Source organism: Aethalodelphis obliquidens, unplaced genomic scaffold, assembly GCF_003676395.1.
Source record: "Aethalodelphis obliquidens isolate GAN/ISIS:26980383/991018 unplaced genomic scaffold, ASM367639v1 scaffold82, whole genome shotgun sequence".
Lineage (NCBI taxonomy): Eukaryota > Metazoa > Chordata > Mammalia > Artiodactyla > Delphinidae > Aethalodelphis > Aethalodelphis obliquidens.
Genome location: NW_020838026.1, coordinates 4,352,021 through 4,379,175, shown reverse-complemented (window position 1 = coordinate 4,379,175; position 27,155 = coordinate 4,352,021). Strand labels below are relative to the sequence as shown.

Sequence of the window (27,155 nt, the reverse complement as noted above, 5' to 3'; positions counted from 1 at the left end):
CTGCAAAGCCACGCCTTCCTTCCTAGGAGCAGCTCCTTCCAGGCAGGGCCATTAGCTCCTTTGCAGCTGTGTCTCCAGAGCCTAGAACTGTGTCTACCTGGCACGCAGATTTGCTGGCAGTTCTGCTGAATGAATACGACATCAAGCTTAACCTAGAAAACTGGTCCGGGATATGACACCAGAGCCTTCCTTTGCTGGAGGGTGATCCGTGCCTAGTTGGCAGGCCTGTTCACCACGATTGCTTGGCTTGTTAAACGGTCTTCCTTGAGCCAGCCTCCGCTGTCACCTCCCAGGCTCTGTTCATTGCTTTGCATCATAGGAGGTCAAAGTTAGTCACGGCTGGCCTTACGTGCCTGGGAACCGGCCCCTGTTGGAACACACATCTTAGGGAGTGTCTGGAGCCAGGAAACAACCCGGCGGGAGTTGTCAGGGGCGTGGAGGACAGTGCGGACTTTGAGACGGGCAGCCCAGCCCCCGGGCAGGTGCGGGGAGGGGCGGTCGGGGTTGGGGGAGGACCGGCTGGCGGCGGCCGGGTGGGGAGGGGCGCTCGCACCTGCGGGGTGGCAGCTGCACTCGGCGCGCAAAGCGGCCACGGACTGACGGCTCGTAGGCGCTCGGCGCAGGTGAGACGCCGGCTGCGGGCAGGGGGCTCGGCCCGGAGGGGTTCCGACGCGGAGGGGCTCGGCCAGGGGAGGGGTCTCGGCTGGGGAGGGCAGGGAGGCGCTGGAGGTCCAGGGGTGGGGAAGCTGACCCGAGGGCCCCCTCGGGGCTGGAGGTGGGGCCGCACTGGGAGGCTCCCTCCGCGCCCGCGCACCTGTGGCCGATCGCCAGCGGCCCTGGGGTGAATATTGTCGCGACCCCGGCCTGGCAGGGCGACCGTGTCGCCCGGTGAGAGGAGCTTCCAAGTGTGAAGCCCCTGCCCTCCGTTCCGCCCCGAGGATCGGAACCCCCCGCGGTGATGACTCGTGTCCCGCCCGGAGACCGGAGCTGTCTTGAGTCCGCGGCTCGCAGCGGCGGCACTTCCACCCCGACCCTCCCCGGGCCGGCGCCGCCCGCCCCCCGCGAATGCGCCCACCACATACTCTCCTTAGGCCAGCAAGCCTTGAGGCTAACAGTGAGAGGCAACTGACAGATAATGTCCCCTGAGCCATTATTTAGCTTTCACCGACAGGCCAGTGGGCAGAGGGATGCGAGGGGTCAAGGGGGAAGGTTAGCAGTGGTTGGAGAGGTTTAGTGGGGCCTGAACATAGTTTTAGGTGTCCCCGTCTGGGTCCAGAGTGATCACCTCCGGAGACAGGAGCTAGCCCTCCATGTAAGAAGGGTTGTGCTGCAGCAACGGAAACCCCTATGAAATAAACAATTTAAAAATTTTAGCCAGAAATGAACACTTCCTTCCTGTTCTCTTCCACCACTGCCCTCGCCTGCCATTTTCCCCACATCCCTGGCCGTCTGCCCCGTTGCCCTACCCACCGCTCTGCTGGGCTCATAAAGTGACAAAAGAATTTTACCTGTGTTTTTGCATTCACTTCAATAAGTAGTACGGCTTATTGTTAAAGGAAACGTGTACTCTTTTTAACCAGATGTGCAACATATCAGTATATTCTGGGTTTTGTACCATGTTGAACACTGCTGGGGAGAAAAATAACACACTCTGAGATAGGGGGGTGCGGCCTGCTTCAGACTGAGCTCTTCCTGAGTGAGAGTTCCTCTGCTTAATAATATGATGTAGTTACCCTCTGTTCCTAAAGCTTCTGGAAAAGATATGGAACTGATATGAGGGCTTTGTTGAATAAGGCCCCTTAATTTTACAAGGGGAGAGCACCTGACATAAGCAGAGAAAAAGGCATTATTTCTGGTTATGCATTATTTGTTCTGGTACTACAGGAGGCAAGCACTCAGTTTTCTTTGTAAAGACCTTTGATTTCCTCGCACTTCTTCCATGGGCGGTGGAAACAGTATTACCACTTATCACATACTCTGCATTTTTCCTTATATTCTGCGGGTTCCTCCCCGACCCTTCTGGGGAATGTTGGTTGTGATGGACTAGGTGAAGTTACTGAATCTCACGTTTGGCACCAGTAATTTTATGTAAAGTATTCCCCAATATCCTTGGTTGTGTGTCTTGCCTAATCTTAGCAAATAGCACTTTGAAATTGTCGGGATTTGGCAAGGGCTGAGGCGAAAGGGTTGGATAAAGAGGAAGAAAGAATTCTGCTTTCTTATCTCCCCACCACCTTCACGTTCACTTTGGCTGCCATGCTCAGTTGGTCAAAGTACAGATGTTACCTACGTTGGTTGTAATCAAAAGATTGTCTCTTTCTCTCAAACGCATCTGCTTGTTGAAAATGGATACGATCAATTTTACCATGTGTAGAACCACTCCCATAGCCAAAGTTCCTGTTACTGCAAAACTTTTTATAATTGTGGGTAAGAGAATGGAAGTCATGACTGCGTCGTCAGCTAATGGCTGCATATGTAGACAAATTTCCCATCTACACTTGAGACAGGTTATAAGGCAAAACCCAGATTATTCACAATACTATACCGTACTGAATATGGACAATTAGAGGCCGCAGGTAAGTGATGTAATTCCCACACTTCGTTTGAACCCAGCTTCCCTTTTAACCAGCCAACCCTTTCCCCCAACCTTTACTGGGGCTAGAAACAAACAGAGATGATTTCAACTTTAGCTGTTTCTGTTTCTCTTGCCTATTCTCTTATGGAAAAATAAGGTCACAAGGTACACTATGGCAGGCATAAGGAAACTCAAAAGATCTATCTGCCTTGTGTAATGAAGAATTAAACTGAAAACATCAAAGCACACTCATGTATTCCCCTAGCAGGATTTAGATTTCTAAGCCATTATCAATATCTTGCTGGTATCAAATCATAATGGGGCTTTACAGAGTACCAGGCATTTTCCTTAGCACTTTGAGGTCAGAGTAATAGCCCTACATTTTTTTTAGTATGCTTTTTATTTTTTTATTATTTTTTAATAGATCTTTATTGGAGTATAATTGCTTCATATTTTATAAATGAGGAAATTGAGACTTAGACACTGCGTGTCCATCCCAGGGTTACTCAGCTGTTACGTGGCAAAGCCGGGTCTCAAACCAGAACTCCCTGCAGCATGTTCTTTTTCCCTTTGTTTGTTTGTTTAATTTGGAGTGGGCAGTTGTTTGTGATTTGTTTAATATATCCTCTGACTTGAACTCTTAGAGTTTAAATTTAGAAACTCTCTTGTCTGGTATATTTCATGGCCATCGTTGTTCAATGTAATCACAAAATATTTTAGAGCTGAGCCCAATCTTCTTGTTTTTCAAAGAAAAGTGGATTCGGGAAAAATTAAGCAGTCACCCCACGTAGCTTCCCCAAATGTACTTCGCTAATGAATTACAGAGAAAACCTAGGTCTCCCAATGTCCAGACTATTGCTCCTTCTGGCATGTGGTCCCCTGAGGATTTCCTACATACATAAATCGAGTGGTTTATTTCGATTGACTCTGTTGCTTTAGGGTCTGTGACAGCAAACTATAGCCCCAATGAATCCTGGACTCAGACACCTGTAGATTCTTCTACTCTAACTGTATTCCACATTCCATGAGGGAAAGAGCCTTATTTGTCTGGCCCGTTGTATTATTCCTAGCACAGTGCCCAAAGCACTCAAAAAAATGTGTTCAATGTACAGTATATCAAATGCACATTTGAACAAGTATGAATGTCATCAGGATTTCATTCAGCTACAAGTCACAGAAGACCCCACTCTGGGGGCTTAATAAGTAAGGAGTTTATTCTTCTCAGAGAACCAGAGGTCTGCAGGTGCAAAGTCCAGGGCCAGAGCAGGCTCCTTCCACCCTTAGCACGCTTTTGTCCTCACTGAAGGACAGGCACCTCTTCTGTGCTTAATAGAAAGAAGGGCAGAAGGCATGTACCAGCTGAGTCTGTCCCTTTTTGATAATACAGTAAGTCCCCTACATACAAACCTTTAAGTTGTGAACTTTCAAAGATGCGAACATGTGTTCGCATGTCCAATCACGTAAGTTAGTTCACGTGAAATTGCAGCTTGCCCTCTGTCAGTCCTTGAGCTCTACCATCTCCCACCTCCTCTCCCTCCTCCAGTCAGTAACTCTTCTTGCCTGTTCACTCGATGCCAGACCCTGGATGCCAGCTGTTGGACTGTACTACTGTACTTTTCAAGGTATGTACTGTAAGATTAAAACTGTTTTATTTTCTTGTGTACGTTTTTTATGTATTATTTGTGTGAAAAGTATTATAAACCTATTACAGTACAGTACTATATAGCTGAATGTGTTAGTTGGGTACTTAGGCTAACTTAGCTGGACTTACAAATTGGACTTAAGGAACGCGCTCTCGGAACGGAACTCGTTTGTATGTAGGGGACTTACTGTAATATTACGATCTTCCCTGGAAGCTCCACCCAGTAGCCCTCTTATACATCTCACTGGTATAAAGACTATGTCACACAACTACCCCAAACTGTAAGGAGCCTGAGAAAATCCAGTGTTTTCGTTGGACATGTTGCCAATACAACAAAATAGGGATTCTGTTAATTAGGAAGAATGGATATCGGGTAAGCAAATAGCAGTGTCTGCCATGGTGCTTTTTATGGGTCACTGACTCTGTTTATACATCTGTTATTCTTTTTCATTTTATTTATTTTTTGTTGTTTGGTTTACTAAAAAGCAATAGATAATGCAGTGGGTCTAGGGGAACTTTTTGAAATTGTAGGTTCCAAGTCCTGCCCTGAGAAATGCTGATTACTTAGGTCTGGGATGGGTCTATAAATCTGAATGATAAACGGGCACTGCAGGTAATTTGAATGCAGGTGGTCAAAGGACCACAACTCGAAAAACACTGAACTTGGGGTAGTTTAGCAGAGGCGCCTTCGTTTTATTTCCAACAGCTTTCTTGTCTCACTCCTCTTGGGGCATCACTTTCTTTTTTTAATTCTCTGTTTTGGTCAAAACAAATAAATGTATAGTCTTAAAAGTTCTACGAGGTTTTTATGGAGTTTATACTAAGCTGCATCCCCAGAGGCAACTACTTTCCATGCTTTCGGCTACATTTTTCTCATGTTTACCATCATATTCCCAAATAACATGCAAATACTGGCTCTTCCCCCCACCCCCCGGCCACACACACACAGTTCTAGATAATATCTACTGACATCCTACCTTGAAGGATGTGGCTTTAGCTCTCTTATACCCTCATAATTCTACCTCACATTCACTTCTCTTTCTTGAAAGTTCCCAATATATCAAGTTATATCATAATATTTTTCGATATAGTAATCTTTAGTGTTTGCATTATTATGACTACGTAAATATTATTCACAACTGAGCCATATGATAAACCATGATTTTTACATCTCCTCTCTTGTACAACCTTTTCTACCGTCCTGGAGTTAGTCATTGCTACATCTTCAGTTGCTTAAGTGTTGAGTACTCATTACTAATTCTTGCTCAGCCTTCGACAGGATGGTAAAATTCCTCACAGTAGAGTTAGTCAACGTCAAGTAAGTAGCCAGTTTTCTTTTTTTTTTCCCCTTGGGAAATCCCTGCTCAGCCAGCTCCCCCCATTCTCTGGAACTGGTCCTTCTCTGAGCCCCTTGTTACCCTGGAAGCTCCCTCATTGGCCTCCTGTGGATTGTACAGGATTCCTGTCCCTTGGAGTCCATGCCTTGGACTCCGTTCCTTGGTTCTGCTGGAGCATAGTTTCCTGGGGAAGGATGCATGGAGGCAGAGGCAGCTTCACCCGGAGCTGATGAAGTCATGGGGCCACTGTGAGGGCTGCAAATCACTGCAAGCTGTCGGGGATGTGGGCAGGGAGGCAGGTTGCCATCGAGAGGCATTTTTGGTCAATTTTCTAAAGAGATTTTAAAAGAAAGAGCCCTGAATCTCCATGGCTCCTGTTTGTTGTGATTTCTTTCCTCAATGTAAATATTCACCTTCACACCCAACTCTGTAATTCAATGACTTTTTTTTTCTTTTAATTTTTGGATTTTATTTTTTTATACAGCAGGTTCTTATTAGTCATACACTTTATACATCAGTGCACACATGTCAATCCCAATCTCACAATTCATCCCACCACCACCACCACCACCCGCCGCTTTCGCCCCCTAGTGTCCATACGTTTGTTCTCTACATCTGTGTCTCTATTTCTGCCCTGCAAACCGGTTCATCTGTACCATTTTCTAGGTTCCACATGTATGCGTTAATATACGATATTCGTTTTTCTCTTTGTGACTTACTTCACTCTGTATGACAGTCTCTAGATCCATCCACATCCCAACAAATGACCCAGTTTTGATCCTTTTTATGGCTGAGTAATATTCCACAGTATATATGTACCACATCTTCTTTATCCATTCGTCTGCTGACGGGCATTTAAGCTGCTTCCATGACCTGACTATTGTAAATAGTGCTGCAATGAACATTGGGGTGCATGTGTCTTTTTGAATTATGGTTTTCTCTGGGTATATGCCCAGTAGTGTGATTGCTGTATCATATGGTAATTCTATTTTTAGTTTTGTAAGGAAACTCCATACTGTTCTCCATAGTGGCTGTCATTCCCACCAACAGTGCAAGAGAGTTCCCTTTTCTCCACACCCTCTCCAGCATCTGTTGTTTCTAGATTTTCTGATGATGCCCATTCTAACTGGTGTGAGGTGATACCTCATTGTAGTTTTGATGTGCACTTCTCTAATAATTAGTGATGTTGAGCATCTTTTCATGTGCTTCTTGGCCATCTGTATGTCTTCTTTGGAGAAATGTCTACTTAGGTCTTCTGCCCATTTTTGGATTGGGTTTTTTTTTTTTAATATTGAGCTGCATGAGCTGTTTATATATTTTGGAGATTAATCCTTTGTCCATTGATTTGTTTGCAAATATCTTCTCCCACTCTGAGGGTTGTCTTTCCGTCTTGTTTATGGTTTCCTTGGCTGTGCAAAAGCTTTGAAGTTTCATTAGGTCCCATTTGTTTTTGTTTTTATTTCCATTACTCTAGGAGGTGGATCAAAAAATACCTTGCTGTGATTTATGTCAAAGAGTACTCTTCCTATGTTTTCCTCTAAGAGTTTTATAGTGTCCAGTCTTACATTTAGGTTTCTAATCCATTTTGAGTTTATTTTTGTGTATGGTATTAGGGGGTGTTCTAATTTCATTCTTTTACATGTAGCTGTCCAATTTTCCCAGCACCACTTACTGAAGAGACTGTCTTTTCTCCATCGTATATCCTTGCCTCCTTTGTCATAGATTAGCTGACCATAGGTGTGTGGGTTTATCTCTGGGCTTTCTATCTTGTTCCATTGATCTGTATTTCTGTTTTTGTGCCAGTACCATACTGTCTTGATTACTGTAGCTTTGTAGTATAGTCTGAAGTCAGGGAGTCTGATTCCTCCAGCTCCGCTTTTTTCCCCTAAAGACTGCTTTGGCTATTCGGGGTCTTTTATGTCTCCATACAAATTTTAAGATTTTTTGTTCTAGTTCTGTAAAAACTGCCATTGGTAATTTGATAGGGATTGCATTGAATCTGTAGACTGCTTTCGGTAGTATAGTCATTTTCACAATATTGATTCTTCCAATCCAAGAACATGGTATATCTCTCCATCTGTTGGTGTCATCTTTAATTTCTTTCATCAGTGTCTCATAGTTTTCTGCATACAGGTCTTTTGTCTCCCTAGGTAGGTTTATTCCTAGGTATTTTATTATTTTTGTTGCAATGGTCAATGGGAGTGTTTCCTTAATTTCTCTTTCAGAATTTTCATCATTAGTATATAGGAATGCAAGAGATTTCTGTGCATTAATTTTGTATCCTGCAACTTTACCAAATTCATTGATTAGCTCTAGTAGTTTTCTGGTGGCATCTTTAGGATTCTCTATGTATAGTATCATGTCATCGGCAAACAGTGACAGTTTTACTTCTTCTTTTCCTATTTGTATTCCTTTTATTTCTTTTTCTTCTCTGATTGCCGTGGCTAGGACTTCCACAACTATGTTGAATAATATTGGTGAGAGTGGACGTCCTTGTCTTGTTCCTGATCTTAGAGGAAAGGCTTTCAGTTCTTCACCACTGAGAATGATGTTTGCTGTGGGTTTGTCATATATAGCCTTTATTATGTTGAGGTAGGTTCCCTCCATGTCCACGTTCTGCAGAGTTTTTATCATAAATGGGTGTTGAATTTTGTTAAAAGCTTTTCCTGCTTCTATTGAGATGATCATATGGTTTTTATTCTTCAATTTGTTAATACGGTGTATCACATTGATTGATTTGTGTATATTGAAGAATCCTTGCATCCCTAGGATAAATCCCACTTGATCATGGTGTATGATCCTTTTAATGTGTTGTTGGATTCTGATTACTAGTATTTTGTTGAGGATTTTTGCATCTATATTCATCAGTGATATTGGTCTGTAATTTTCTTTTTTTGTAGTATCTTTGGTTTTGGTGTCAGGGTGATGGTGGCCTCATAGAATGAGTTTGGAAGTGTTCTTTCCTCCGCAATTTTGGAAGAGTTTGAGAAGGATGGGTGTTAGCTCTTCTCTAAATGTTTGTTAGAATTCACCTGTGAAGCCATCTGGTCCTGGACTTTTGTTTGTTGGAACATTTTTAATCACAGTTTCAATTTCATTACTTGTGATTGGTCTGTTCATATTTTCTATTTCTTCCTGGTTCCGTGTTGGGAGGTTATACCTTTCTAAGAATTTGTCCATTTCTTCCAGGTTGTCCATTTTATTGGCATAGAGTTGCTTGTAGTAGTCTCTTAGGATGCTTTGTATTTCTGTTGTAACTTCTCCTCTTTCATTTCTAATTTTATTGATTTGAGTCCTCTCCCTCTTTTTCTGGATGAATCTGGCTAATGGTTTATCAATTTTGTTTATCTTCTCAAAGAACCAGATTTTAGTTTTATTGATCTTTGCTATTGCTTCCTCTGTTTCTATTTCGTTTATTTCTGCTCTGATCTTTAGGATTTCTTTCCTTCTGGTAACTTTGGGTTTTGTTTGTTCTTCTTTCTCTAGTTCCTTTAGGTGTAAGGTTAGATTATTTGAGATTTTTCTTGTTTCTTGAGGTAGGCTTGTATAGCTATAAACTTCCCTCTTAAAACTGCTTTTGCTGCATCCCATAGCTTCTGGATCATCATGTTTTCATTGTCATTTTTCTCTAGGTATTTTTTGATTTCCTCTTTGATTTCTTCAGTGATCTTTTGGTTATTTAGTAATGTATTGTTTAGCTTCCATGTGTTTGTGTTTTTTGGTTTTTTCCCGTAATTCATTTCTAATCTCATAGCGTTGTGGTCAGAAAAGATGCTCGATGTGATTTCAATTTTCTTAGATTTACTGAGGCTTGATTTGTGACTCAAGATGTGATCTACCCTGGAGAATGTTCCATGCACACTTGAGAAGAAAGTGTAATCCACTGCTTTTAGATGGAATGTCCTATAAATATCAATTAAATCTGGTCTATTGTGTCATTTAATGCTTCTGTTTCCTTATTTACTTTCATTTTGGATGATCTGTCCATTGGTGTAAGTGAGGTGTTAAAAGTCCCCCACTATCATTGTGTTACTGTCGATTTCCTCTTTTAGAGCTGTTAGCAGTTGCCTTATGTATTCAGGTGCTCCTATGTTGGGTGCATATATATTTATAATTGTTGTATCTTCTTCTTGGATTGATCCCTTAATCATTATGTAGTGTCCTTCCTTGTCTCTTGCAACATTCTTTATCTTAAAGTCTATTTTATCCGATATGAGTGTTGCTACTCCAACTTTCTTTTGATTTCCATTTGCACGGAATATCTTTTTCCATCCCCTCACTTTCAGTCTGTATGTGTCCCTAGGTCTGAAGTGGGTCTCTTGTAGACAGCATATATGTGGGTCTTGTTTTTGTATCCATTCAGCAAGCCTGTGTCTTTTGGTTGGAGCATTTAATCCATTCATGTTTAAGGTAATTATAAATATGTATGCTCCTATTACCATTTTCTTAATTGTTTTGGGTTTGTTTTTGTAGGTCCTTTTCTTCTCTTGTGTTTCCTACTTAGAGAAGTTCCTTTAGCATTTGTTGTAGAGCTGGTTTGGTGGTGCTGAATTCTCTTAGCTTTTACTTGTCTGTAAAGCTTTTGATTTCTGCATCAAATCTGAATGAGATCCTTGCCGGGTAGAGTAATCTTGGTTGTAGGTTCTTCCCTTTCATCATTTTAAGTATATCATGCCACTCCCTTCTGGCTTGTAGTTTCTGCTCAGAAATCAGCTTGTTTACCTTATGGGAGTTCCCTTGTATGTTATTTGTCGTTTTTCCCTTGCTGTTTCAATAATTTTTGTCTTTAATTTTTGCCAATTTGATTATTATGTGTCTCCGCATGTTTCTCCTTGGGTTTATTGTGTATGGGAGTCTCTGCGCTTCCTGGACTTGGGTGGCTATTTCCTTTCCCACATTAGGGGAGTTTTTGACTATAATCTCTTCAAATATTTTCTCAGGTCCTTTCTCTCTCTCTTCTCCTTCTGGGACCCCTATAATGCAAATGTGGTTGCATTTAATGTTGTCCCAGAGGTCTCTTAGGCTGTCTTCATTTCTTTTCATTCTTTTTTCTTTATTCTGTTCCGCAGCCGTGAATTCCACCATTCTGTCTTCCAGGTCATTTATCCGTTCTTCTGCCTCAGTTATTCTGCTATTGATTCCTTCTAGTGTAGTTTTCATTTCAGTTATTGTATTGTTCAGCTGTTTGTTTGTTCTTTAATTCTTCTGGGTCTTTGTTAAACATTTCTTGTATCTTCTCAATCTTGCCTCCTTTCTTTTTCCGAGGTCCTGGATCAACTTCACTTTCATTATTCTGAATTCTTTTTCTGGAAGGTTGCCTATCTCCACTTCATTTAGTTGTTTTTCTGGGGTTCTATCTTGTTCCTTCTTCTGGTACATAGCCATTTGCCTTTTCCTCTTGTCTTTCTGTGAATGTGGTTTTTGTTCCACAGGCTGCAGGACTGTAATTCTTCTTGCTTCTGCTGTCTGCCCTCTGGTGGATGAGGCTATCTAAGAGGCTTGTGCAAGTTTCCTAATGGGGACTTTTTCTTAAAGTGGGTAAGATTCAGGCCCCACAAGACCTGGTTGGTTTTTGAGAAATTGCACGCTTAAGATGTCATCTTTCTTCCTTCACACTTGACTGATGGTTTGATGAACTGAAAATAATTTCCCCTCAGAATTTTGAAGGCATTGCTCCATTTCCTTCCACCTTCTCATAGTGCTCTTGAGAAGCTAATGCCATTCTGATTTTTGACCTCTTATATTTTGTTTTAATCTCTGGAAGTTTGTAGGGTTTTCTTTTCTTTTTTCCTCACGTCCTGATATTTCACAATGTTGTAAGCTGATGTTGGGCTTTTCTTGTTTGGTTGGTCACTGTTCTAGGTACTTTGAAGACCTTTTCAATCTAAAAATCATGTTCTTCAGTTCTTCTGTTATATAATTCCCTCTGTTGTTTCTGAAACTATATTAATTACTTAGATGTTGGATCTCTTGAATCTGTCTTGAATCTTGTCATTTAGTTCTAATAAATCTTCCAACCCTTCTATTAAATTTTTGCATTTCTACCACCATATGTTTAATTCCCAAGGGCTTTAATTTGGGGTGGAGGGGAACTTCCAATTTTTTTTTAATAGCATCCTGTTCTTATTTCATGGATGCAGTATCTCCTCATATTTCTCTGAAAATATTAAATTAACTATCATTTCTGCATTTTAAAAGTTTTCTTCAGCTGCCTACAATGTCTGTGTTTATTTTCAAAGTCCCCTTTTCTGTTGTTTTGGTTCTGTCTTTCATGTTGGAAGCAGTATTCAAATGTCCACGTTTAAGAATGTTGTACTAACATGCAGTCTGTGAGTGTGTCTTGTAGATGGGAGAGCCTCGTTGCAGAGTGATTAGGCAGAGCAGGCTTTTTTGGATGGCTTATCATTATGTCTCTAGCAGCTTTCTAGTACAATCAGTTTCTCATTAGAAACCCGTTTATTCTTGTTTGAGAGAAGGCCATTGATAACTTAGACTGATTTATTATGTAATTTGTTTAATAGTAGAGGTTCCTGTTTTGAGGTGGCTCCGTGGTAGTCTAGGATTCAAAACCAGAATTTGTTCTTGACTCCCCCGCCCCCCTGCTTTGAAGTACCTGGTGCTTTTGTGCCCCTCTATGCATCACCTTCTATCAACAGCACAGAGACCATCAGAAAGCTTCCAGAGACAAAGCTTTTTTCTATTACAAAAAAAAACGTCTGAGATCCTAGGGCAATGAAAGTCCTGTGAGCACATGTATAATTGTTTTGTAATAACCATTTGCAAAACATTCATTACCCACCAACAAGGAAATACTTATTAATGCAGGATAAATTAGGGCTTTTGGAGAAGTTCCATATCAGGATAGTGTTTGTCTTAGTAGGTCATTTGGGAAAAGATTTAATTATGATGGAAAAGTATATTAGCCTAGTATTTTTCTTTAGGAGGTTATATGGGGAAGATATTTTCCTGATACTTCTGGAGGATGTCTTGGTGATAGATCTGGGGACAGAGTTTCTGCCCTTGAAGAAACTCTCCAAATCCATATCCTTTTCCCCTTGTGCAGCCTGACGTGTGACAATCAAAACTTGGGGCAGATTTGTCACTCTTTTTTTTTTTTGCTGAGAAAGCTTTATAGCACCAGGTAACAGAAATGGTACAGGAATGATTCTTGGTTTAGCTTTCAAAGACCTCTTAACTGGAAGATGAAAGCATTAGATACTGGATTTTCTACTGTTGGCTTTTCCTTCTCAGACACCTTCAAAGAAGACTGCAAACTCCTTGAAGGCTGGGGCACAGTCTTACCTCTGATCCTCCACCCCCCCAGAACAATGCCTGATACATAACAGACACTGAACACACATGGCTTGAATTGACTCCATTATCCATTTTTTAAATTTATTTTTTCCTTTGTCAATTTATTGGGTTTTTTTCCCATTATCCATTTTAAATTAGCCCTTCCTACTTGTCCCCTTGCTGTTTCCTCTGTTCCTTTTGCATCTTTTTGTCACTCCCTCTGGGAGGATTCTACCTCATTCTCAAATCTGATGTGTGAAACAGCTGTCAGAACCCAGACTGGGAAGATCTCAAACTCAGGACTCCAGGTAGAATTTCCAGGGGTGAAAACGCCCCGTTATCACCTTACTAAAGATGTAATAGTTTCTTGGGTTTTCGGCAGACACCCCACCTCCATCCCATCTGTAGCCACAGTTCTGTTTGACTCTTTTCCCTCCTCGTGCTCTGTGCCTTGCTGTCCTGTCCCTCACTTCCTTCCACTCTCCCTGATCTGGTCCCCACTTTGACCCAAACCTTCTCTTTGTTTGGTTCTAACATTGTTTTCCTACCTTCCCTCCCCTTCCTTTATCTACCACCTGGCATATTTTGTACAAAGTACGGTGGTGTACTAATTTCTGAAGACCTACCCTGCCTGAGGGAAACCTTTTCAAACCTCACTCAGCCCAGGAGGAAAAATCTCTCTCTTCTGCCTGTTTTTGAGATCGTTTCTATGCTTTGGTCTCACTGGGGTTGTTTATTTTTATATGGAAGGCTCTAGAACAAGAACTAGGCTACAGCGTAATACAGTGACCCGTAGATTAGTGTTTATCAAACACTACCAGTCACCATAGAACATGTGCTCCCTCGACACAGAGGCTTAGCAAGGAACAGCCTGGCATAAGGTGAAGCCTCTCTAAATGCCAAAAAAAAAAAAAAAAAAAAAAAAATAGGCTACCTCAAAACACATCTCTTTCCAAAAATCTTTTGGTGAAACCTGACACTCTAGAACGGTATGCCATATTGGACCTGATCTTTGGGAGGAGGGGCTTCCCCACACCAGCCAAAGAGGCACAGCACTTGTAAGATGTTCTTGTAAGGACTTATCTAGGCTGAAAAATTATATGGAAAAGCAATGGTACCAGCAACCTTCTTAATGCCTGGATTAGGAGATAGTTCCCTACGATTCAGGATCAAAGCTAAGTTGCATCAGTTCAGTTCAGACCAGGAACTATAATTGTATGTTAAGGCTTGTGCTAAGCCATGGGCAGTTGAAGATGAAGCAGATAAGGTCTCTGCTCTTGAGCTATAGTCTAGTAAGACATGTAAATGTGTAATTTTAATATGAAACAGTAAGTGATAAAAATCAAGATGTCTGAGGTAGTATGGTAGCATAGAGGTGGAGCACATAGCCCGACCTGGAGGTTCCAGAAGGCTTTCCAGAGGAGATAAGCCCACCTATTGAAAACTGAGTAAAAGTAAGCCAGGTGAAGAGGAAATGAGAACGACATACTAGGGGGAGGGAATAGCACAGGTCAAGCGCATACTTTAAAGGTCGTGGTGGGGAGAAATGGGTGATGAAGCTGGATACACACACCAACAGCCAAGACCTGGGGACACGCAATGCAAATCCATGAGGTGGTTAGTCAAAGAAATATTCTAAATTCCATCGTGTTGTAGTCAGATTCACACTGTAAGTAGGTGACGGTGGCTGCAGAGTGGAAGGATTTATGGACGGCAGGACTAGAGGGGGTGCAGTAGTCCAGGCAAAAGACCACGAGAGCCTAAATGAGATCACTGCTGTAGGCATCAAAGGGAAAGGGAGAACACCAGAAAATTTGGGGACGCAAAATAAGCAGAATGTCTAGTCTCTCGGGGAACTGGGACACTGCAGGGCAGAGCAAAGGACAAAGGGGAATCTAGGATGACGACCTCCTCCCAGGATTCTGGCTTTGAGAGTGACTGGATGCTAAGCCCTTACCTGAGTTTGGGATACAGAAGAGAAGCTGATCTGGTGGGGAAGGAAGATGGGGAATTCAGTTTGGGACATGTTGCCTCTGAGGTGTCCAAGAAGCAGCTTTGTGTTTCCATTCATGTCTGTCCGTTCAGCAGGTGGTTAGATATGTGAGTCTGAAATTTCAGCGGTCAGGGCCAGAGTCCCAGAGTCATCAGCGTGCATGTGGAAGGTGAACCGTGGGTAGGTGTGAGTTCTTGAGACAAGAAGACGCATAAAATGGACCCGAGGCTGCTTGTGTTAAAGGAGAGGAAGAAGGTTGTGGCAGATGAACAGAGAGAGCCAGGAGAGATGCATTACAAAAGCCAAAGGGCACAGATAATATCAAGGATAAGTGACTAGTTGACAGTGTCAACTACAGAGCAGCCTCGGGAACAGAAGAGAGGTCTATTAGATACTATTTTAGAGATTTCCATTGGATGAAACAATACAGAGGGCATTTGAATACAATTTCAGTGTGGTGGTGAAGAGGGTGGACCAAATGGAGTCAGCAATTGTCTTTCCAGGTTTTTTTCAAGAAACTTAACTGATGTTGACAATATCTGATTGCATTACACAAAACCACCCAAATTCCTTTCTATCCAAAGAAAATGTCATTCAAGTGGTAATTAAGTTCAATAATTAATGACTTCTCAAGTAATTTTTAATATTAAAGATTGTTTTTAATTATCTATAAATAATTATCAAAGTTATTTATTGGCTACTAACTGGGTGAGATGATGAGGAGAAGATCTACATGTTTTCTGTTTTTTAATTGTTATTGGAGTACAGTTGATTCACAATGTTGTGTTAGTTTCAGGTGTACGGCAAAGTGAATCAGCTATACGTATATATATATCCCCTCTTTTTTTGGATTTCCATCCCATATAGGTCATCACAGAGCATTGGGTAGAGTTCCCTGTGCTATACAGCAGGTCCTTATTAGTTATCTATGTTATATGCAGTAGTGTGTATATGTCAATCCCAATCTCCCAATTTATCCCTCTCCCCAAAGATCCACATATTCTGACAATACATATAAAGTGTAAAATTTTGAAAAATTATATGTTGCTTGGAGATAATGTACATAGTAAATGTATGCAGTATATAGTAAAGCAGAAAGAAGTGAATGCTCAACACACAATTCATGATGATGGTTGCTTCTGAGGGGAAGCAGGGGGAGATGGTCAAGGAGGGGCCAATGGGGGACTTCTCTGGCAGTCCAGTGTTTAAGACTCCACGCTTCCACTGCAGGGGACACGGGTTCAATCCCTGGTCAGGGAACTAAGATCCCACATGCCGCATGGCACGGCCAAAAAAAAAAAAAAAAAAAAAAAAGGAGGGGTGGAGGGGTCAACAAACAGGAAGCCCCAAGGATGTTAGGAATGTTTTATTTCTTAAGTTGGCTCGTGGAACACAGTTGTTAAATTATCCTTTGTACCTTTTATATACATTAGATATATTATTCTTATGATTGAAATAGTAAATAGGAAGAAGGACACACGGTTGTTCTTTTTCCTTTTTCTGTTATTATTTTGTGTGAAAAAGTCTTGGGCCTGGTCATAGTCGAAGGGGAAAAGGCTATAAAGGGTGAGAGAAGTTCACATCGACAGAACGAGGCCTAGAGAGCACAGGTGAGGATGAAATCAGAAGCACAGATGGAGGATGGTCCATGAGAGAAGGGGTGAGTCTGAGGAGAAGAATGGGTGTGGGTATGTATGAATTTGTAGGTGAAGGAGAGGAAACTGAGATGATGATGCCTTAGTCTCAATGATGTTATCAACTTAAAAAATATTCACAACCTATAAGTTGCGAGTTATGTTTTATTTGGTGGGAATTTTTAGCACTTCAAGCCCACGAGGCAGCATCTCAAGTAACCCTGAGAGAAGTGCTCCAAGGAGGTGAGGGGGGAGCTAGGATATATAGGAGTTTTGCAACAAATGGCAGGTAGTCTGAACGTCAAACAATTATTGTAAATTAAAGAAAGCCAGATATCCCAAGTTAAGGAATTTAGCGCTTTTCTATGGATGGGAAGATGCAAGAGTCTGAGCTCACTGAAATCATTCCTTTGATGTGCACCTCAGCTATCTGGGGCCAGTATCCTGTGTTTTCTCATCCTGAGTCCCCTCAGGGCTCACCAGCTCACTGTCTGGTGGTGGCTGCAATCGCTGACCACGGTGACATCCTTTGTTTACTGACCTGGCAGGCAATATTCCATTCTCAGTGTTAACAGAATGAGAGAAAAGGTTGACCTGGAGTTGGCTGAACTCAGGTTTAAGGGAAGCTATGCGTTTTCAAAGACTAGTCTACGGGAGACGGGAGGAAGACTTGCACATGGCAAGAAGGGCTGCTAGTGAAGCAGAAAGTAGGGAACGAAGGGAAATATACTCAACTTTTTTGCTTGTTGCTTGGAAAATAAGCCAACCATTCAAGTCCAGAGATGCCCCTTTCACTCTAACGTATGCTGAAGCGGCAACTGGTAACTGCATCTCTGTTGTTGACATCCATAACCTGAGTTCCATTTTCCCTTGCCATGACTCAACCTGCTCTAATTCCTTTTCATTTTTCATTTCAGAAGAGGGATTTTAGAACTAGGAAGGGCCATGGAGGTTACCTCTTCCAAACTATACCCATTTAACAGACAAGGACATTCTGATCCTGAGAGCTTACATATCGTGCTCAGGATCACAGAGGAAGTTCACAGCAAAACCTGGACTAGAACCCAGGTCTTCTGACTCAGAGGCCAAAGTTCTTTATTAGAGCTTGAGAAATAATGGAACTTAGCCTAGATTTGTTCTTCAGTCCTTAATTCAAGATTCCAGTAAGATCGCCTAATTCTCAAGAGTTTGAAAGAGGCAATCGAGAAACGCCCAGATCCAACGCCAGCCCCCTCCGTGAAGCCTTCTCAGATTCTCCGGTGAAAGTTATTCACTTTCTACTCATGTCCCCAAGCACTGCTGTCAGTATATCTCATGACGTTCAATTTTTCACAAGTATACAGCTCCCTGCTGGATTATAAACTCCCTGATGGGAGGGATCCCTTCTTATTCATTTGATTATTTACTCAGCACGCAGCACTGACTCTTGTATTTCATAGGTGCACGTGGGGGGGCGGGTGGAAAAGCAGAAATGAGAACATCTTTTGTTTAGGAACCCAACCGAGCTAGGAGGTCACTGAGCTCTTGTTCATGGTGATCTTTTCCATATCATCATGAATTCATGCCAGAACAAGGTTCAGACTCATTCCGGTCTTACTCCTTCTGACCATGCTGTTCAAGGACCCGCCCCACAGAGAAAATAACAATGACACAGAAGCTGTCAAAATCTGAAGACGAGTGATGGACTTCAGAGTTGCTTAAGGCCTCTCAGGCTAGTGTAGAGCAGGGATACACCGTGCCTGAAGTTCAGGACTAAGCCATGGTCACATCAGCCTGTTGGAACTTTCAACACTGCACCTTGTGCTTCTTCCACATTCTATTAACAAGCAGCTCATAGAACAACGAGGGGTATCAACCTTGTTATTTGCAGAGGAACAGAAAGCTGAGTCAGGCATGGTTGGTTGTATTCCAAAGTAAACGCAGACCAGAAACCATCTGAGTGTTTCCGTTGGCAAGGACAGATTCAGAAAGTATAAAAACCATGTTCTGCAGTAAAAGAATATGCCATATTCTTCCCATAACCTGTTCCCTACTGACCAAACACACTTCCCGTTCCCATTTAAAAAAAAAAAAAATACGCTCAACCGCCACCCTCTCCAAGGTGAGGTAAAGGTTCAACAGTGATTTCCCCACCTTAGGGTCAGCCACTCAAAGCAAAGGACAGCAGCTTTGGTTCAATCATTTACTTCTCCTAAGAGAGAAGCCCAGGTTTCTCCCCCATGGACTGCGGGAATGGGTATAAGAGCACCAGAGAAGACAGGAAACTGACATTTATTACACACTTGTTCTAGTTAGCTGCTGGACATTTTCAGTTAACCCTCACAAGATCCCTGTGAGGTAGACATTAATGTCCCTTTTTAGAAGGAGGGGTACTGAGATTCGGCGAGTTTATAGGACTCAGTCAAGGTCTTTGACTTTTTTAAGTAGACTGTCTTTTTCCATTCCCAATCGAATTTCGAGGCTTAATGCATTCCCCCCAAGGAAGAGAAAGCCACCTGGTCTTTTCGGTAAAGACGGTGGGGATGGCAGGGCAGAAACAGTGAGCAGCTCCACCCAGCCACAGAGATGATTAGCTGCAGCTGCCTCTCAGCCTTTGCATGTGCTGTCTGCTCTGCCTAGAACTCCACGCATACTACCTGTGTTTACCTGTTTTTCAAGGAAGCTTCAGTGACACTTCCCTCTGTAATCTTCCTCCTCTTGCCCTCAGGCTGAACTGGAGTCCTCCCTTTACTGTCCCAACACTCTATTAAAATAGTTAATATATGTGTCACAATAGCTAAATTACTCTTTCTTCACCACAGTTTGACATTATTATAGGCAAAGCCCTCCCCTGAAGATTGATGAAATCCATTTTCAAGAGTAAAAGGGGAGACAAGGCCACCAAGACAATTCAATGGGGGAAAGAAGAAACTTTTCAACAAATGGCTGGGATGACTAGATATGCGAAAGGATAAAGTTGGATCCGTACCTAAAAAGTTAATTAAAATGGATCAAAGACATAAACATAAGAGCAAAAATTATAAAAATACTAGAAGAAAACATAGGAGTGAATCTTCATGATGGTGAGTTAAGCAGTGGTTTCCTAGATATGACACAGAAAGTACAAACAAGAAAAAAAAAGATAAACTGGATTTCATCAAAATTCAAAGCTTCTGTGCTTCAAAGGACACAATCAAGAAAGACAACCCACAGAAAGGGAGAAAATATTTCCAAGTCATGTATCTGATACAGGACTTGTATCTATAATATATAAAGAACTATTACAACCCAACAATAAAAAGACAAATAACCCAACTTAAGATGAGCAATGGATGTGAATAGGCATTTCTCCAAAGAAGATATACAAATGCCCAATAAATGCATGAAAAGATGCTCCACATCACTAATCATTAGGGAAGCAAAATGGAACAAAACAATGAGCTACCGCTTCACACCCACTAGGATGGCTGAACTAAAAAAGATGGACATAATTAATTGTTGTTAAGGATGTAGAAAAACTGGAACCTTCATACATTGTCGGTGGGATTGTAAAGTGATGCAGCCACTTTGGAAAACAGGGATGAACCTTGAAAACATGCTAAGTGAAAGAGGCCAGCACAAAAGACCACACACTGTATGATTCAATTTATATGAAATGTCCAGAATAGGCAACTCTATAAAGTAGATTAGTGGCTGCCTCGGGCTGTGGGGGACAGGAGGGAGGATTGGGGGAAACGGAGTGACTGATGGGTGAAAGGTTTCTTTTGGGGGTGATGAAAATATTATAAAATTGACTGTGGTGATGGTTGCACAACTCAGTGAATATACTCAAAAGTCACTGAATTTTACACTTTAGGTAAATTGTATGGTATGTGAATTATATCTCAATAAAGCTGTTATTTAAAAAAACAAAAACGAAAAACAAAAGGATATGGACAGCCAAGAAAAAAACTGTTAGGGAAGTGGGCTTATACTCCATAAAGTTCTGAAGGGAGAAGAACACCCTGGCATAAATAACAAAGAAAGGCAGGCAGCCTAATTTCTATTTCCTTCCAGAAAAAAGGAGAATAGGAAGCTGACCTCGAATACAGCAGGGCCTCACAACCCCATCACTAGGAGCTCAGGACTGCACATCTGTTGCTGTGGGGGACTGTCCTGTGCGCTGTAAGATGTCACGTCTAGTGGCTGGTCTCCGCCCACCAGATGCCAGTAACACCACCACCAGCCGCTCGGTAACCGTCAAAAACGTCAGCAGGGCCCCCCAGGTGGCGCAGTGGTTAAGAGTCCGCCTGCCAACGCAGGGGACACGGGTTCGAGCCCTGGCCCGGGAAGATCCCACATGCCGCGGAGCAGCTAAGCCCGTGTGCCACAACTACTGAGCCCGCGTGCCTAGAGTCCGTGCTATGCAACAAGAGAAGCCACCGCAAGGAGAAGCCTGCGCACTGCCACGGAGAGTGGCCCCCGCTCGCCGCAACTAGAGAAAGCCCGCTCACAGCAGCGAAGACCCAACGCAGCCATCAATCAATCAATCAATCAATCTTCAGACAAACGGTCCCCCACAGAGAACTACTGGACTCGAGAAATGGACCTCCAGGTTTGCCCTGCAATGTAACAGACCCCTGGGTGCCTGAATTCGAATTAGGTTGTCTTTTTAGGCAGGACAGTAAGGTGGGGCTGGAAGAACCATTTCAGGAGAGAAAATGCATCTATGTGATATCAGGTAGGAAAGGAGGTGACAAGTCAGGGCAGCTCAGAGAGAATTTACCACAATTGTCTTTGGCACCTTTTTGGTACAATTTCTGCCATTCTTATGGCACCACAACTACTTCTTCCCTGGATTTAATAAAGATTTTCAATATTTTTTTAAAAAAAAACTACAAAAGCCTGAGTGTCCCACCTGTCAACGTTAGCCTAGTATACAGCTGTATGATTCAGAACAGGCTAGGTTCTGCTGGATAATAACGGTCCACAGAGCTCAGTGATGCTTTCCCGTTTACTTCTCATGCCATGTGTTCATCGCGGCTGATTTGGGGCTCTGCTCCGTGTCTCCTCACTCCGGGATCTAGGCTGACGGAGGAGCTACCATCATGAATACTGATAGTGACGAGGGAGAGGTGACTGTTCTGAGGGTCTTGAACTGGCAATTACACGTCAGCCCAGAAGTAACACGTCACCTACGCTCACAACTCACAAGACCCCACCCAACCGCAAGGGGGCCAGAAAGTGCAACCATACCACATGCCTAGAAGACAGAGCCAGAAATGCTCAATGAACACGAAATACCCTCGAATTATCTTCCACACTGCTTTCCCCGTTCATGCAAATCATACACCTGTACATGTGTATACAGATATGTGGAACGTTCACTGCTGCACAAAACAGGGTCGCATTATAAGCAGTCTTTTCCGCCTTTCATGTCTCCCCCAACAGTAACTCGTGCAAAACCTCCCAGAACAGCAGGTATAGTGCTAATTCATTCTTGTTACTGGTTACGTAACATTCCACGGTGAAGATAACGTAAGTCAACTGGAACTAAGCAGAGATCCAGGCTGTGTAGTTGGCAGTCTATGTATCTGTATCCTGTCCTCACGAATTTGAGGAAATTGGCTTTAACTCTTCCCCTGCCATGAATGCCAAGCCCTCGATCCTGCTAATTTTGGAGGTTGCAAAGACGAAGCACATGAGGAACAAAATTCTCTTTTCTTGCTCCTTTTTCTGATCCTGTCACTCATCTACATACACCCTTTCCTTCACAGTTCCTACTTTCCCCATCTAAAATAGGGGGAAATGTTGGATTTATTAAAAAAGAAAAGGCACCACATCGTTTTACTTTTAACTACAGGCAAATGGCACCGACCACGGTTTCTCCTCTCCTCTGCACCATCACCCCCAACTCCTACAATTCTCCCTCCCTCCTCTTTCCGTGCTCCCCACTCTTCCCCATTCTCACCTCCTTTTTCTCTGACACCTTCTACCTTGTCTTCCATTTCAATTACTTTAAATGAAAAAAAGGGAATGCAGACTGTGGAAAATGGTTAAAAACTAGGAGTACAAGGAAAGCTGGTGAAACCTTACTCAGACAATGTTCCTTCTCCAGTGATCTCCCCAGACGTGAAATGAAAAGTTGCCTAAACCTCTAGCCTTCTCGGTTTCCAGCTTTAACTCAAAGCTGCTACCCCTCAAAACATTTAATCCTCCCTTCATACTCCCATTCCATCTCATGTAATATTAAAAGAGAGTAAACATATTAAAAATAAGGGAATTTGTCTTTGTGGAAGCACTTTCTTATGTTTTCCTATCTGTGGCTTTTCTGTAGATCGACGTATTTTACTGTGCAATGGCCACACCATTCTGTGTATTCAAGGGCACTCACCCCTTAAATGTTTGCTTCCTTATTTAATATTTTTAATTATTTTTTAAGCTAGACTTCTCAGGGACTTTATCTGAATGGTATTTTCCAAATTATTGGAAGTCTAAATTTTTATTGTTCTGTTTGAAGTTACTCTCTTTTTCCCTTTTTAAAACTGGACCCGTCCTATCTCTCTAGACGTTCTATAATGTAGCTAATCTAATAACCTCTTAATTTGTTAATGGAAGAAATCTACCTCCCCTGCTCCTCTTCCCCATCAAATCAACGTCCTCAGCCTTCCAGAAAGTTAAAAGGAGTTTCTTCAGACACGCTGCAGGCCCTACGATCCACTGGCGTGAATTTTAAACCAGGTAAAAGGCAAGGGTGAGGCTTGACAAATTGGTACGGATGCCACACAAGCGGACAAGGACTGTGCCTCCATTTGGGGTTCTGCCTCTCAGAAAAATAGGGAAGGGCAGGGAGGATTTGTAAGGCTGGTTTTTCTGCACTTCTGACTAGGAAAACAAAGGAGTGTTAACAGGCTTGACCTGGAAAGGGACCTGTGTTAAACATTAAATGAAAAGTGGAGCTTTTTTTTTTTTTTAATGTTTTTCAGTAGAGGATTAAAAAAGAATGAGAAGGCCTTCCAGTTATGGCAGCATAAAGAGACAGGCAGTTCCTTTCTGCAAAACACCCACCCCACCCCCCGCAAAAATATAAACACAGCACTAGACAAAATTATCAAAACCAACAATTGCAGGGAACTGGAAATTGACCAAAGGTAGACAACAAACTGAGCTGTGGTGACTGTTAAATTACTCGTTAAATAAGGGTCCTGGAATGTTGGATGCCGCATCGTGAGCCTCAGTCCGACAAAAGCCCACAAGAGAACCGAAATAGAGAAGCTGACTACTCACAGCCCTGGAGGAGTACAGGGTGGGAGGTCAAGGCAGGGTGCAGGCAGAGGGAGGCCAGACTGGGACATACGCCCTTATTAAGGTCCACAGATGGAGTGCTTCAGGGTGCCCAGGGAAACCAGACTGCACCATTCAAACCAAAAAGACCAGGGTTCTCGTAAGTTTTGCAGGGGGGCTCATCCAAGGAGTACACCAGGGGGAAGGCCCTGGGACGTGGAAGAGACTGTTTACCACTGTGACTCTGCAGCTGTTTCAGGAGCATGCTCAGAGGAGGGGCCGGTGTCAGTTCAAGGCCCCTCCAGGCCACGGGCCGCACAAAAGGATGCTGAGGCGGCAGTATTACGGAGTAGCTCAGCTCAACAGTGGAAGGCTGTGGGTTCTGTGGCCACACCATAACAAGAGTCCCCCCTCACTCAATGACTTTTAAATATGCTGGTACTGGCCATGAAAACAAGTTGCTCAGCTGCCAGGAAACAGACACAGCTCAGGGCAGCGATGGGGGTCAGAAACGCTTGGCTTCACAAGCTAAGCATGGAAATGAACACACGGGAATGAGCAGGGGAAATGCACAGCTGGGGTGAGCAGCAGACCAACCAGGAATTTAACAGGGAAAACCCTAGAAATGAGTCATGGAAGGGCTGATACAAGTTCTCCACACATCTCTGGCTGAACAGCCTGTCATTTTACCAAATTTGAAAGACCGTATTCATTTATACTTAGAGGGCTGCATGAAAGCCCTCAATTTTTCAAATTAGGTGAAAAATATTTTTTCATTTGCATTATCTTTACAGTGAGATTTATTATCAATTTGTGTTATTTTGTGAATTATGTGGTTTGTGTCTTCTGCCCATTCTTCTACGGTCTTTTTCTTATTAACTTGTAAAGGCTCTGTAGTGGAATATCCATTTATCACAGCTATTGCAAACGTTTTCCCAAATGGTGTGCCTTTTAATGTGTTTTATATGTAAAATGCTTATGCAGATGACTTTCTCTTTTCTAGTTCCCTCCTTTACCTCTATGTTTAGAAAGGCTTTTCTACTCTAAGATCAGGAAGTATTTACCCATCCTCCTTCTCCTCCCTCCTATTTTTACCCACGTTTCTAAAGCCTCAGGGCCAGTGGTATTCTCCTGGGCTTGTAACTCACTGAGCGGACAAGACTTCAATGACGTAACACAGGCTTATTCTCTGAGAATAAGGGGCTCCTGCTCAATATGGCTTACAGCTCGGAATCCCCAGTCATGGATCGTGTTTCCTGCCAAATTATCCATTTATGTCTTCCCCATTCAGCCACCTAACAGCTGTCCCTTTATTGTTTAGGTATCCTGGGACCCCGATGGCAAATTTCAAGGGCCACGCTCTCCCAGGGAGCTTCTTCTTGATAGTTGGACTGTGGTGGTCAGTGAAGTACCCACTGAAGTACTTTCACCAAAAGGGGAAGAGCAGCCGACTGACTCACCACTATCAGCGTCTGGAGGTCACTGAGGCCGCCATCAGAACTTTATTTTCAGTCATCGGTAAGGAAGGGGGTCATTTGGCCCAGGGATCTCCTTGTCATACCCAGAACCCGTCACCCACTTCCTGGACCCTGTGGAAAATGGATGTCTCCACTGGCAGGGATAACATAAGAATTTGGGGCACTACATATTTCACCATAGCATCTATTGTGTACCAAGCTTAGTAACACTGACAGTTTAATAGCACCTTACATCACAGTTCTAAGTTTCACACTATGAAAAACTACCACATAGACTGCAGCATTCTTTGCCCTAGAAGGATACAGGTATAATTTGTAGGAACACAGGCATAAATTGTAGAAATAGAAGACATACTTTATGAAAAAGACAAAACAGAAAAAGAGAAAATAAGAACAAATTAGAGTTAAGCTCATGTACGTGAGTTATGAGAAGGTACTAAACGGAGCTTAGTTTTAGAAAAGTCATCTTTTTTCCCCCCAGCTCTCTCCCTCCACTAGAATCTCACGAGTGGTTAACACCCAACTCGTACCCTCCATCCCCAAATCTCAAGTGCTTAGAGATGGGGATTCCTGCTGGAAGGCTAGTCAGAGAGGCAGAGAAAAGCCAACAGACAGCTGCCTGAGGGGAACCTTCCTTCACTGCGCCCCATTCCAACAAACCCACCCACTCCCGTGGTCACCTGACAGCCATCCAGCCCACTGGTGGCCCTCGAGGAACAACACGCGGTGTCAAGAGCAGACAGAATTCCTTGTCAGGACCAGCCCATCACGTGAGTGAGGAGGGAGCTCACCCTGCAGCTACATTCTGCCACCTGTCCCCTTTGGCCTACAGTTTCTCCAAGGAACGGAAGCAAGGGCAGTACCTCCCCGTGGAGTGAGCAAAGGTCACAGTCTAGCTGAATGTCCCCTTCACCAGTCACCCAGGCATCGGAAAGGCTTTGTCATCTCTCTGAAGCTGCGAAGTGATAGGGCCCATGTGGCTTAAACGGTAAAGGACAGCATCAACTTGGCCTTAGAAAAGCTAGAAAAATGATATTTAGCCTCCTTGCTACGTGAAAATAATACTCACCCAAGAACGGTCTCTTGGGGCCTCTGCCACGTGCCAGGAACTCGCTGTCTGGGTGCCGCGGGGGTGGGGTGGGGGGAACAGACACAGTCCCTGCTCTCGGAGGCCTTCTGCTCGCCTGTCACTGGGACGTCCTTTTCCTGGGTTGCTTCCACCAGCACCTTCATCCTTTGTACGTGAACTCAGAAAGGGGCTGGGGACTTCCCTGGTGGTCCAGTGGTTAAGGCTCTGCACTTCCAATGCACGGGGTCTGCATCTGACCCCTGGTCGGGGAACTAGATCCCACATGCCGCAGCCAAGAGCCCGCACGTGGCAACAAAGACCCCACGTGCCGCAGCGAAGACCCGGTGCAGCCAAATAAGTAAATAAATAATAATAATAAAAAAAGAGGAGGTGGGGATCTGGGCTGAGAAAGAAATGTTTGGGAAACGGTCCAGAACGTTGTCATGGAGGACTTATTCTAGGCTCTGAGAACATTCTGGGCACCAGGCAAAAGGCGAATCTTTTGCTCCCAAGAAGTGAGAGCTGCCCTGTGGTACTGCTTCACCTGTGTGCCGGCCCCGTCTCCTGAGCTACAGGGTGGCCAGGATCACCAAGGTGTGGTCTTGGCCTTGTTCTCCCAGCGTCTGGGACAGAGGCCAAGCGCCATGGGAGGGACCCTCAGTTCCGAGCTCGCCCTGGGCGCAGGAAAAGCACACACCCGGGAGTCGCTGGGCTTGCCACGACTATCTTCACCTGCAGTGTGTCTCGCTGGCATTCTATCATTTTCCACCTAATTGTTCCTTTCCAGGTTTATCTCACGGCTCGCTTGGCAGAGGGGACCCCCAGAGAATGCATCAGCCACACTCTCGCTTAAGAGGCAATGCCTTGCTGTCATCTCAACTGCTGGACAATG

At 43.3% G+C, this 27,155-nt stretch overlaps 1 protein-coding gene across 3 annotated transcripts in view; it reads left to right on the top strand.

The window, feature by feature from the left end:
• Positions 1 to 529: 529 nt before the first annotated feature.
• TMEM45B (transmembrane protein 45B) overlaps positions 530 to 27,155 on the top strand; it is a 30,701-nt gene continuing 4,075 nt past the window's right edge. The window contains exons 1-2 of one of the 3 annotated variants that reach the window (XM_027093010.1): positions 530 to 623; positions 25,038 to 25,234. In XM_027093010.1, the coding sequence (XP_026948811.1) occupies positions 25,054 to 25,234 (181 nt within the window). In that variant the 5' untranslated portion in view covers positions 530 to 623; positions 25,038 to 25,053. Of the gene's footprint in view, positions 624 to 4,156; positions 4,198 to 20,900; positions 25,235 to 27,155 lie in introns of those variants that run through there. The other 2 variants (XM_027093011.1, XM_027093009.1) reach the window with 2 other exon arrangements.